General features: G+C 41.0%; 1 protein-coding gene across 3 annotated transcripts in view; it reads right to left on the minus strand.

Annotated features, from left to right (window-relative positions):
• adarb2 (adenosine deaminase RNA specific B2 (inactive)) overlaps nt 1-13,951 on the minus strand; it is an 870,518-nt gene extending 856,567 nt beyond the window's left edge. Inside the window, exons 1-2 of one of the 3 annotated variants that reach the window (XM_034171864.1) lie at nt 13,722-13,951; nt 13,457-13,667 (exon numbers count right to left, since the gene is read on the minus strand). In XM_034171864.1, the coding sequence (XP_034027755.1) occupies nt 13,457-13,559 (103 nt within the window). In that variant the 5' untranslated portion in view covers nt 13,560-13,667; nt 13,722-13,951. Of the gene's footprint in view, nt 1-13,456 lie in introns of all 3 variants that reach the window. The other 2 variants (XM_034171857.1, XM_034171872.1) reach the window with 2 other exon arrangements.
• Between the last annotated feature and the right edge of the window lie 374 nt (nt 13,952-14,325).

A 14,325-nucleotide genomic window follows, 5' to 3' on the forward strand; every position in this document is an offset into this window, starting at 1 on the left:
ACACACACACACACACACACACACACACACACACACACACACACACACACACACGAGGGCTGTCCATAAAGTATAGGTCCTTTTTATTTTTTCCAAAAACTATATGGATTTCATTCATATGTTTTTACGTCAGACATGCATGAACCCTTGTGCGCATGCGTGAGTTTTTCCACGCCTGTCGGTGACGTCATTCGCCTGTGAGCACTCCTTGTGGGAGGAGTCGTCCAGCCCCTCGTCGGAATTCCTTTGTCTGAGAAGTTGCTGAGAGACTGGCGCTTTGTTTGATCAAAATTTTTTCTAAACATGTGAGACACATCGAAGTGGACATGGTTCGAAAAATTAAGCTGGTTTTCAGTGAAAATTTTAACGGCTGATGAGAGATTTTGAGGTGACACTGTCGCTTTAAGGACTTCCCACGGTGCGAGACGTCGCGCAGCGCTCTCAGGTGGCGTCATCAGCCTGTTTCAAGCTGAAAACCTCCACATTTCAGGCTCTATTGATCCAGGACGTCGTGAGAGAACAGAGAAGTTTCAGAAGAAGTCGGTTTCAGCATTTTATCCGGATATTCCACTGTTAAAGGAGATTTTTTTTAATGAAAGACATGCGGACGGGTCCGCGCGTCGGGACGCAGCCGGCGTGGAGCGGCGGCACAGGAAAAACACCTCCGTGTTGATAACCATTTGTAAAATCCAGGCGGCTTTTGATGGCTTTCAGTGGAGTATATGAGAAATTGTTTAACAGCTGGACATGTTCCAACTTGTCCTTAAGGCTTCCAGCAGAGGTGTTTTTCCTGTGGCGGAGCGTCGCGGCGGCTGCGAGCCGACGCGCGGACCCGTCCGCACGTCTTTCATTAAAAAAAATCTCCTTTAACAGTGGAATATCTGGACAAAATGCTGAAACCGACTTCTTCTGAAACTTCTCTGTTCTCTCACAACGTCCTGGATCAATAGAGCCTGAAATGTGGAGGTTTTCAGCTTGAAACAGGCTGATGACGGCACCTGAGAGCGCTGTGCGACGTCTCGCACTGTGGGAAGTCCTTAAAGCGACAGTGTCACCTCAAAATCCCTCATCAGCCGTTAAAATTTTCACCGAAAACCAGCTTAATTTTTCGAACCATGTCCACTTCGATGAGTCTCACAGGTTTAGAAAAAATTTTGATCAAACAAAGTGCCAGTCTCTCAGCAACTTCTCAGACAAAGGAATTCCGACGAGGGGCTGGACGACTCCTCCCACAAGGAGTGCTCACAGGCGAATGACGTCACCGACAGGCGTGGAAAAACTCACGCATGCGCACGAGGGTTCAAACATGACTGACGTAAAAACATATGAATGAAATCCATATAGTTTTTGAAAAAAATAAAAAGGACCTATACTTTATGGACAGACCTTGTATATATATATATATATATATATATATATATATTATCAGTTATCAAGTTGTTCACCAATGAATATGGCTTTATACACCCTGTAAAAAGTGTAAAAAGCCATATTCATTGGTGAACAACTTGATAACGATTTTATCACATACATGTACACTAAAGGCAATAGTAATAAATGCTGTGTCAATTGTAATCAGAATTTTATTGACATTTCTAAACAGTTGTAATAAGACATTGAAAATATCTACGACAAACGCATTCAAGTGATAATGTCATTGAATAGAACAGAAACAGGTGCATTAAATTACACATTGACCATGGTGGCCATCGTATCATCTGAGTAAACAACAACAATCGCACGTGCCGTGACATCACAACATATGTATGGATTGGCTGATTACCAAGGCGACATTCATTTTGTGCGTTTTACTCGGGTGGTATGAAAAATATTACCAGTCCGTGAAAAATATGACAAAGGTGTGCTATTTATTCTTTAGTGTTTTATCCAATCATATTGGCAAATCATTTATAGGTATATATATATATATATATATATGTATACTCAACAAAAATATAAACGCAACACTTTTGGTTTTGCTCCCATTTTGTATGAGATGAACTCAAAGATCTAAAACTTTTTCCACATACACAATATCACCATTTCCCTCAAATATTGTTCACAAACCAGTCGAAATCTGTGATAGTGAGCACTTCTCCTTTGCTGAGATAATCCATCCCACCTCACAGGTGTGCCATATCAAGATGCTGATTAGACACCATGATTAGTGCACAGGTGTGCCTTAGACTGCCCACAATAAAAGGCCACTCTGAAAGGTGCAGTTTTGTTTTATTGGGGGGGGATACCAGTCAGTATCTGGTGTGACCACCATTTGCCTCATGCAGTGCAACACATCTCCTTCGCATCATCCGTGAAGAGAACACCTCTCCAACGTGCCAAATGCCAGCGAATGTCAGCATTTGCCCACTCAAGTCGGTTACGACGACGAACTGGAGTCAGGTCGAGACCCCGATGAGGACGACCAGCATGCAGATGAGCTTCCCTGAGATGGTTTCTGACAGTTTGTGCAGAAATTCTTTGGTTATGCAAACCGATTGTTTCAGCAGCTGTCCGAGTGGCTGGTCTCAGACGATCTTGGAGGTGAACATGCTGGATGTGGAGGTGGCTTATGGTAGAGACATGAACATTCAATACATGAGCAACAGTTCTGGTTGACATTCCTGCTGTCAGCATGCCAATTGCACGCTCCCTCAAATCTTGCGACATCTGTGGCATTGTGCTGTGTGATAAAACTGCACCTTTCAGAGTGGCCTTTTATTGTGGGCAGTCTAAGGCACACCTGTGCACTAATCATGGTGTCTAATCAGCATCTTGGTATGGCACACCTGTGAGGTGGGATGGATTATCTCAGCAAAGGAGAAGTGCTCACTATCACAGATTTCGACTGGTTTGTGAACAATATTTGAGGGAAATGGTGATATTGTTTTACATCCTCATTGAAGACAACTTTGGATGCTGTAGCTCCTCTGAAAAAGAGAGCTTTAAATCAGAAGTGTCTGACTCCGTGGTATAACTCACAAACTCGTAGCTTAAAGCAGATAACCCGTAAGTTGGAGAGGAAATGGCGTCTCACTAATTTAGAAGATCTTCACTTAGCCTGGAAAAAGAGTCTGTTGCTCTATAAAAAAGCCCTCCGTAAAGCTAGGACATCTTTCTACTCATCACTAATTGAAGAAAATAAGAACAACCCCAGGTTTCTTTTCAGCACTGTAGCCAGGCTGACAAAGAGTCAGAGCTCTATTGAGCTGAGTATTCCATTAACTTTAACTAGTAATGACTTCATGACTTTCTTTGCTAACAAAATTTTAACTATTAGAGAAAAAATTACTCATAACCATCCCAAAGACGTATCGTTATCTTTGGCTGCTTTCAGTGATGCTGGTATTTGGTTAGACTCTCTCTCCGATTGTTCTGTCTGAGTTATTTTCATTAGTTACTTCATCCAAACCATCAACATGTTTATTAGACCCCATTCCTACCAGGCTGCTCAAGGAAGCCCTACCATTATTTAATGCTTCGATCTTAAATATGATCAATCTATCTTTGTTAGTTGGCTATGTACCACAGGCTTTTAAGGTGGCTAGTAATTAAACCATTACTTAAAAAGCCATCACTTGACCCAGCTATCTTAGCTAATTATAGGCCAATCTCCAACCTTCCTTTTCTCTCAAAAATTCTTGAAAGGGTAGTTGTAAAACAGCTAACTGATCATCTGCAGAGGAATGGTCTATTTGAAGAGTTTCAGTCAGGTTTTAGAATTCATCATAGTACAGAAACAGCATTAGTGAAGGTTACAAATGATCTTCTTATGGCCTTGGACAGTGGACTCATCTCTGTGCTTGTTCTGTTAGACCTCAGTGCTGCTTTTGATACTGTTGACCATAAAATTTTATTACAGAGATTAGAGCATGCCATAGGTATTAAAGGCACTGCGCTGCGGTGGTTTGAATCATATTTGTCTAATAGATTACAATTTGTTCATGTAAATGGGGAATCTTCTTCACAGACTAAAGTTAATTATGGAGTTCCACAAGGTTCTGTGCTAGGACCAATTTTATTCACTTTATATATGCTTCCCTTAGGCAGTATTATTAGACGGTATTGCTTAAATTTTCATTGTTACGCAGATGATACCCAGCTTTATCTATCCATGAAGCCAGAGGACACACACCAATTAGCTAAACTGCAGGATTGTCTTACAGACATAAAGACATGGATGACCTCTAATTTCCTGCTTTTAAACTCATAAAACTGAAGTTATTGTACTTGGCCCCACAAATCTTAGAAACATGGTGTCTAACCAGATCCTTACTCTGGATGGCATTACCCTGACCTCTAGTAATACTGTGAGAAATCTTGGAGTCATTTTTGATCAGGATATGTCATTCAAAGCGCATATTAAACAAATATGTAGGACTGCTTTTTTGCATTTACGCAATATCTCTAAAATCAGAAAGGTCTTGTCTCAGAGTGATGCTGAAAAACTAATTCATGCATTTATTTCCTCTAGGCTGGACTATTGTAATTCATTATTATCAGGTTGTCCTAAAAGTTCCCTAAAAAGCCTTCAGTTAATTCAAAATGCTGCAGCTAGAGTACTGACGGGGACTAGAAGGAGAGAGCATATCTCACCCATATTGGCCTCTCTTCATTGGCTTCCTGTTAATTCTAGAATAGAATTTAAAATTCTTCTTCTTACTTATAAGGTTTTGAATAATCAGGTCCCATCTTATCTTAGGGACCTCGTAGTACCATATCACCCCAATAGAGCGCTTCGCTCTCAGACTGCAGGCTTACTTGTAGTTCCTAGGGTTTGTAAGAGTAGAATGGGAGGCAGAGCCTTCAGCTTTCAGGCTCCTCTCCTGTGGAACCAGCTCCCAATTCAGATCAGGGAGACAGACACCCTCTCTACTTTTAAGATTAGGCTTAAAACTTTCCTTTTTGCTAAAGCTTATAGTTAGGGCTGAATCAGGTGACCCTGAACCATCCCTTAGTTATGCTGCTATAGACGTGGACTGCTGGGGGGTTCCCATGATGCACTGTTTCTTTCTCTTTTTGCTCTGTATGCACCACTCTGCATTTAATCATTAGTGATCGATCTCTGCTCCCCTCCACAGCATGTCTTTTTCCTGGTTCTCTCCCTCAGCCCCAACCAGTCCCAGCAGAAGACTGCCCCTCCCTGAGCCTGGTTCTGCTGGAGGTTTCTTCCTGTTAAAAGGGAGTTTTTCCTTCCCACTGTAGCCAAGTGCTTGCTCACAGGGGGTCGTTTTGACCGTTGGGGTTTTACATAATTATTGTATGGCCTTGCCTTACAATATAAAGCGCCTTGGGGCAACTGTTTGTTGTGATTTGGCGCTATATAAAAAAAATTGATTGATTGATTGATATTGTGTATGTGGAAAAAGTTTTAGATCTTTGAGTTCATCTCATACAAAATGGGAGCAAAACCAAAAGTGTTGCGTTTATATTTTTGTTGAGTGTATATATATATTTGGCCACTGAGTCTTGGGACACACTATTTGAAATGTGGGTCCCAAGGCCCAGCCCTGAGTACCAGCAACCATGAGTCAGGTAGTAAATGTAAATATTTGTTTCATTAAACAGTTATGAACTGAATTACAGCTCTTGTCATTCACATTGTATGAATTTACTCTGCATCACTTTTTCTTTTTTTTTTGGACTAGTCGCACGGCATGTTACACTAGACCACATCCAATATTTTGCCAATATGTATTTGATTTTTGTGCAAAATTATGGCATGTCATAAAGCATCACTCTGTACAGATTAAAAATCATCACAGGCTGCAATAGGTTGGTGGCGCTGGCTTCTGGGACAGTGATACAACACAAATGTACATCGTACACTTTGGTTTTTAGTTTTCTAGTTGGAAGGGGAAAAGTACAATAACCAGTTCCATTTACTCTTCCAAACTTTCTGTAGTGATGCAGGCTGGTTCACTGTTGTATGCTGCCCACTCCACAGCCTCATTTCCCCTGAGTGGTCTGGGTTGGTAAGACATGGTATGGTACAGTTCAGAGTGGTTAAGTTTGGTTTGGCTTCCGTTTGCTTGTGGAGCATGGAAGATGATGACATGCATGTTCTCGAGAGAGTGTACACTGCTGTGCAGCCTTGCCTTCTCCTCGGAGTACACACAGTGTAATTTAACTTTTTTTTTAAATTAAATTTTAGGTTTGTCTCGTTGGGTCATTAATGGGATTTATTTTCATCATGAGCAGAATGATGAACAGATGACGCATGACTGTGGTGAACGCTGGTGTAAATAAATGGAGCGCTGTGACTGCTTCAATGTTTAAAACAAGATTTTTTTCCTTGTTGGTGGGACAAAACATCAGCATTCTGTGGTTCAGGCTGAGAAGCGTACTGGGAGCAGACAAACACTGAGGGACTTCTTTAAACATGCTGCAGTGAGTCAGTAATTTCCACAATACAGAATTTAAGTATTTCCAGTTATCCTTTTCCAAAATAAAGGCCTCTTATTTGGATACGTTTTCGTCAGCCGGAGATGATGCATCCCACTGAAGCAACATAACAAGTAAGCTTAAGACTTTAATATTTACTCAGTGTGTGAATGGTTTTAATATTTGAAACAGTCTGAACTGTATGAGTAGTCACGTGAGGACTGTAGCTTTAGCTTTAGTTGACCCAATCAATGAGCAGCAGTGGATTAGTGCTTCCCTTTTGTAACCGGTCCATTAATTTGGTATCCCAAACAAAGGGTACTGAAAAATTGGTACTGTACGGGTCCATTTTTTTTGGTACCCATCTCTAAACCGGGATGTGGAATCACACAAAACAGTGTTCTGTACTGCTGACTTGGACCGCTTGGTGGAAACTAGGGATGGGACCGTTCCTATCCCAGATCAGTATTGGGTTCCGATACTGACGTAATTCACATATCAAAAAATACTGATCCAACCCGCCACATTTTCCGATACCGCAGAAGAACCACTGTGAATCCTCTCAATTGCTGTTGTTTGCTCTCTGATTGTTTACTGCCGAGCAGGAGGAGTGGTTTTTCTGAAGCCAGGCTGTTTTACAGAGCCCTCTTCTGCAGTGGTCTAGCTGCGGTTAGCAGCAAATTTCTGCCCGCTCTCAGCTTCAAATTGCCTGTTCATCAAGCGCGGATCTTCTGAAAAATTAACTGAATTGTTGCTGAAAATGTGAGCTAAAAAGTTAGATGCTTCACTGTCCTGAGGCTGTAAAACGCCAGCTCAGCGTGCAGCCAAGGAGGACAGCGAACAGAGATTCTGTCCACTGAAAGGGAAAAAGTCTCCATTAAATCCTTTAATCCATTAAAATCATGAGCGTCGATGATTATATTTATTTTTACAGTTGAAAGGCTTCATGTTTGCCAAAAGTTCAAAGTTTGCACATCACTTAAACGGTGAGAGAGGAAAAAAGAGAGATGGAGGGAGAGAGAAAGCGAGAGAGTGAGCGAGAGACAGACGGACAGACAGACAGAAATGCACCTTCTGGCAAATTGTAGCTCAACTTTCAGGTCTCCTTTTTAAGAAAATCCTCAAATAAAATCAACAACAATAATAAAAATAATATTAAAGCAAACAGCGCTCTGGTATCAGATCGGAAAAGTATCGGTATAGGTAGTTATCCAATTTCAGGTATCAGGATCAGATTGGAAGTGAAAAATTGTGGATCAGCACATCCCTAGAGGAAACTAGGCTAAAGCATGTCGTATACAGAGTAGGCTGAGCCCGCCTCCTACCGAAAGCAGGAGGGAGGGACAGAAGCGGCGACTCGCAGCAGTAAGGAGAAACAATACAGTCTCTCTCTCTCTCTCTCTCTCTCTCTCTCTCTCTCTCTCTCTCTCTCTCTCTCTCTCTCTCTCTCTCTCTCTCTCTCTCTCTCTCTCTCTCTCTCTCTCTCTCTCTCTCTCTCTCTCTCTCTCTCTCTCTCTCTCTCTCTCTCTCTCTCTCTCTCTCTCTCTCTCTCTCTCTCTCTCTCTCTCTCTCTCTCTCTATATATATATATGTGTGTGTGTTTCTTGATGCACTAAATTACAGCAGGGGAGATTAATATAAATGTTAAGAACAAGCCAGCTCAAACCATCAGAGCTGTAGGTGTAAAAATGTTATTTGTACCAGCATCGGTGTTAAATTAACACTGGTGATATTGCTGTGTATTACGTCTGCATGAGTATGGGAATATGTGGGTTATAGAAAAATAAACAAGCAAGCAAACAAATAAGCAAATAACTGCAGCTTAGAAGACAAAAACCAGCCAGAGTAAAATGTGCTTTTGAAGAGCAACTGTGAGAGAAGCCTGCACCACCCACAGCTTTTTACTAAATTCAAGGTAATACTTCAAAATGAATTTCATCAAGAACTACGTAGAAACCTACATTAGTGACTTAAATACTGGAGACCAGCTAATGAGACAGACAACATGGACAATTAACAAGTTAATATCAGCAAGCCTTTTCCCTCTTCTTCACTCGCTTTAGGCGGAATTCAAATCACGATAGCACAAAATGGGCAAGCTTTTGAACAAAATGCATTACACTTTTTTATTCAAAGTCCCTGCAGGTGGAACATTATTTTTGTCAGACGTAAGCGACTGAACCTTAAAAAAAAAAAAAAAAAAAAAAATCTGTTAAAAAAATTTCCTCCAACTGTGCTCCAATTAGTTCAGTAATGTGTTGGCTCTGCCATGCTTTGATTTGAATTCATTCTGACAAACTTCAGTGGTTAGCTCCATGATTCTGTGCAATCATCAACACCAATACATAAACCATATAATACCACGTACTGCAGTACTTTTGTCAGAGGTTCACTCATTCATCACTCATCTTCAACCACTGATCCAGGACCGGGTTACGGGGCAACAGCTCCAGCAGGCGACCCCAAACTTCCCTTTGTCCTTGCCAAAGGTTGTTATAATATAATAAACACAATACCAGCCCATAGCTAGTGCCCAAAGCCACACAAGCCACCCACAAAGCCTCACAAGTAATACTAAGGGAAATAACAGCAAAAGAGCCTATTTATTTTGTAATAGAAATAGCATTGTCAAACTCAAATATTTTTACTCTAAAATAAAATCTATTTACGTCATCCAGTTTTATTAACTAGTCCAACAAAACTTGATGGTTTAAATAGGAAACACAAAATGCAAATTACAACAATTTGCTACAATGTGTGTTTTTTCCCCCATTTAAACAACCATGATGTGTGAAAACACTTATCAATAGATTACATAAATATACTATTTCACTTTTTAGAGTGTTGCAGTTTTTCCTCATTTAACTGATACATTATAGAGAGACATGAAAAAGACTGAGACACGCAACACAGGTGTGCAATCTCAAGAATCAAACTGAGCTCGATGTAAAATTATTGTACATACCTTAACCTAAAGGCAAACAATACACAACAATTAATATTTATTTAAAAAGTCTGAAATCAGTTGAAAACCAATTATTAATTATTATCATTGTGCACATAATAATTTGCTTCAATGCAATTATTGCAAATTAGTTGTTAAATTTCTTTTCTCCCTACAATGTGTTTACACCCCCAACGGAGGGCCCGCTCTGCAGTTTGAGAACCACTGAGTTAATGTAGAGCCATTTTTCATTGATCTTAGTATAATATTGTCTGGATATATATATATATATTTCCACTCTAAATTTCTTTCATTGATGACATATTCAAAATATTAGTAGTGAAATAATTCAGGTTCCAGTAGGCTTACATTTTCCACAATCTTCAGCATTAAATTTATGCTTCTTTTTTTTTTTTTTTTTAAAGCAGTGCTTCAGAATTTTGGGAGGAGACAAAACTATACCCAAAAACTCCCAATTGCTAAAAAAGGGGGCTTTTGAGACAACAACTTACAACTACAAAGAGCTGCATAAAAAAAAAATAGAATGACGTCTCACCTTTGGTTTAATGCTAAATTACAGCATTTGTAAGCAATAACAGTAGTTTGGCAATCAGCTTCCAAATCAGAACAAGTAAAGAGTGGAGCTACGAGAGACTGAATCGCCTGTGCCTGAACTGCAGGTGCATTCATTAAAAATAAAAAATCTGAACAATTTGCTATGCTGAGAGGAACGGGGTTGAAATCACAGCCAAAGACAAACAAGCTTTCAAATCGCTTTGTTACTTTTGTCTGGGGAAAGAAAAAAATAATAATAATAAAATCATGCATATCAACAGGATGTTTTTCTTTTTTTCATAAGCTTGTTTTAAAAGCGCAGATCTTTAAGCATAGTGACAGTATCACACTGACCTAGACCAAAAAAGCATTTAGTCTTTCCTTACAAGGTTATCCACGTCCACTTGACCTTTGACCTTACTGTGCCGTGGCCTATATCATTATCATCGGCGGTCATTAGATGGATGTTGTATTATCACAGTTTCCTCTCAGTCTTCCCTCCCGCGTCCAGCTGATGTCAGAGGATCAGATCAACCCTCCGAAGGCAACAGTGCTCATCGCTGATCGACATGTCTGCCTCGCTAATGGCTTCAGCGACGGCCTCACACACACGCGAGGCAATGACCCTCGCCCCCTGCCCCACCTAAATGTTCCCCCGCCACCTCCACTTCAACTCCCAGCATCAGCCCCGGCGGCCCGCACTCAACCACCCCCACCACCCCCATGCTCGGAAGGAGAGCGTAAACAGTAACTGCAATATAAATGATGCTGCACCCTGCCTCTTTAACAGGCCCCTTTCGGCCACTGCTGGTGATAAACCGGTAAAGTACGAGGTGATAAGTGTGGCTTTTAAAAATGATGTTGGTCTATAAATCTTTGCAGTGCTTATTTTTGTTCATAAAACTCATACTGTTAAGAAAAAAGGACAGATGACACATATGCAAGAGATGAAGAAGAAGAAGAAGAAAAAAGGTCACCTCTTATTAATCCAAATAAGAGGTGCATCCAAACCACAATTTTCAGGCAGGTGTTCACGTACATCACACCTCCTGATTTTATTTGCAGCAAGGACAAACCGGCAGCATCCTGAAGGAACGTAACCATGGATCAAATCAGCGTGATTAATCAAGAGGCTGATCCACAGCGTGGCCACGTTGTCATCTAAAGGTGATGATGAAACGCACCGGTCAGGGGAGAGCAAAGAACAAAATGCAAAACATGCACCCGCTGCACAATGTGCAGCCGACAGGAGGATTGTTACAGAAACAATACACCAGTGGGAGACAGCATCAGCCGGACACCAGCAGAAGATGCCGATGGCGTTCCCGGCACCGGAACAGCTGATGAATTCACTTAAACGTGAGTTTTCCAGGAACGCCACAGCCCGGCAGAGAAAGGCCCGGGCGACAAGAGACGGCAGGGAATTAATTCTCTGTGACGATCACTGCCCCACTTTCCAGACCTGTAATCTTTAACCTTTAAAATGAACAATGGCAAAAAGAGTTGATAGAGGAGAAGGGGAAAAAAAAAAAAAAAAAGAGGCTCAGCATTTTGAATACACACAGAGGTTAGAGTCCATCTGCAAATAATCTGCAGCCTTTTTCAGGGATTAAACTCCAAATGCCAAGCGATAATCCCTGCTGATTTTTCTCTGTCTGTGCGTGTGCCTTGAGGTTGGTAAAATATAATTCTGTGAAATCTAAAAGATGATTCAGTGGCATTTCAGGTGCCGAGGTCTCATCTGCGCGATCAAAGATGGGCGATAAGAAATAGGTGAGCAGGGGAAAAAAGTTCAACCTGGATTTATTAGATGAAATTTGTGTTTGTTTGAAGCAGAAATGTCACTGTCTGCTCTTGCATTTAGACAGATTATGAGACACTTTATTCAAAGCAGACGTTTGAGTATCTCCCCCGCCCCGCCGCCACTCCCCGGGAAGTTGTCCACAAGTTGCACACAATTATGTTTAAGTAAAAAAAAAAAAAAGTGAGATTTTGTGGCCTTAATGTTGAAAATCACATGGTGCATCTTCGGAGGAGTTGGGAACTATCAGAGGTCCCTCTCTCCAAAAAAAAAAAAAAAAAAAGACAGTCCATTTCCACCCGGTCCCTGAACCGGCCCCTAATGTTCCGTGTTATCAGAATGAATCAGCAGTGGCTGATAAATTAGCCATTTGGAAACACGCTGTGAAGGCCTGTCAGCTAATGTGCGCCACGTTGTGTGACACTCATATGCAATGCTTAATGTTGTGGAACCAATTCTGTCATTTCCATTATGTAAATACATTTGCCTCAGCACTATATTTTATGTATTGTCTCTCTTGTCTCAATTACTTGGGCTATTAAAAACCAAGAGGTTATGGAAATGAGGTGCAGTTGTCTATTTGGAGTGTGATGACAAGTGCAAAGTGTTTACCAAAGCTCGTTATTGCTTTCGATTGCAATGTGGCGGGACATCAGCACGCCACCAAGAGCCCACAATGCAACAGGGGAAGGAATAGGGGCATAGCAGCATCATCAAGGGTAGAAGTAAAAAAAAAAGTGGATGTAGAAACACACTGGACTTTTTAAAATGTTTTTTGCATGTTTGCGGCTTATGTCAGATTACACTCATGGTTGCAAACCTACATTTATTTATTTAAATTTATCCTGACATTGGGCTACAAAATAAGTTAACATTTAAATAAGTTTGCCATTAAAAAAGATGAAGAAGAGGAAAAAGAACCCGAACAATCACAGGTTAATTTGAGTAATGAACAAATTTGTTTGTTTGCTTTTAAAAATTTTCAAAGATGTGAGAGTGAGATGTGGCGAAATTTGTGATGAGTCAAAGTGGTGTCACTTTAATTGCATTTATTTATTTTCAATTGTAAAAATTAAAGTGTTCCTTAAGGTTTGCTGTTTCTTTTTAATGATTCCTGACCTTTATAGAAGCACTGAAGAAAGAAAGAAAAAAATGTTATGCCACACACTATTTGTTCAGATTTAAATGAGAATCCGTATTATGATTATTATAGCGCACACCGACAGAAAATCAAGTGATACTGTCGCACTTTCTCTTTGATATACGGTGAATTATGCACATAAAAATAGTGGTATAAATGAAGTTATATTTTTTTCTTTTAGGCTTAAACTGAAATTTAAAACCTTTCAATGGATTAAAAGCAGCAGAGGGAATTATTTAACGAAGGGGGGGGGGGTAGAAAAGTTAAAGGAAAATCACTCAGGAATTCTATGATTAAAGCGATGAGATGCAAACATCTCAGACTACAAGTTAAATCATGTAATTGTCTTGTGATGAAAAGTTCACTAAACGGAGCAAGATGTGCGCGTCACTCTCAAACCGAATACACGCTTTCGGTCTCGCATTTTGTGCGCGTCCACGCCAAACACCGGATTTTAAAGCACGAACAACAAAGGCAACTTCAACTTTCCAGGAGACAAAACGCGTGGATCGCAGCCGAAGGCGCCAGGATGCGCGCCCCGCCGCACCGCGCCACGCAGTTCCGCGGGAACGCAAACACCCACGGAGCTCTGAAAAAACGCGTGGACGGAATCATGAGTGGCGCGAACTTTTACCTTTTCTCTTGGATCGCCTCCTCCGTCTCCTCTTCAGCTTGCACTTGACCTGGCCGCTCTGCGCCGCCGACGCGCGGCCGCTGTTTCCAAGTACGGATGCCATCGGCGTTTGGAGCGGAGCGCACGGCGCTGCCTCACACCCTTCCTTTGTACTTCTCTGGCTTCAGCCTCCTCCGATAACGCAGCGTCCTCGGACTGACGTAGACTTGGACTTTATATATTAATATATGTATTATTATTTTTTTGTCCCTCTTCTTTCTATCACCTCTGAAAGTGGAGCTCGCCTCCCGCGCACGCAGACGCTGTGCAGCTTTCGCTGGTTGCGACGCTCCGTCTGCTCCCCTCTCCGACACTTTTCTGCGTCTAGGCACAAATTTTTTGGCATCAGCCACTTTGAGTCCAGTCATGCAGGACGCCTATCTATTTGCTGCCGAGCTTTCTAATTAGGGTCCAATCCCGGCTGTCTAGGAGGTGTGACATCACCAGCAACACCCACCAACCCACACCCCGCATTCAGACGCTCCATTTTTTTAAACTTCTTTCTCACAATTCTTTCACACTGTTTACAGTGCAGGGAAACTGTTTGCTTTTAGAAGGTCAAAGATCAGCCTGGTAAGGATTCTTGTTCAAGGGAACTTCAGAATTTCATTTATTATTATTATTATTATTATTATTATTAGTAGTAGTAGTAGTAGTTTTTTTTACCAGCATGAGGAATTTAAATTGAGTTATGTTATTTTGCAGAATGTTGTATTACTGCAAATCCACCAACAACTTTCAGGCTGTAAAAAATAATACTGAGAGAAGAAGAAAAAAGAAAGAAAAAAACCATCTTGTTTCATTGTACAGTGACAATATTAGAATGACTT

The sequence above is a fragment of the Thalassophryne amazonica genome, chromosome 1 (genome assembly GCF_902500255.1).
Source record: "Thalassophryne amazonica chromosome 1, fThaAma1.1, whole genome shotgun sequence".
In the NCBI taxonomy this organism is placed as follows: domain Eukaryota; kingdom Metazoa; phylum Chordata; class Actinopteri; order Batrachoidiformes; family Batrachoididae; genus Thalassophryne; species Thalassophryne amazonica.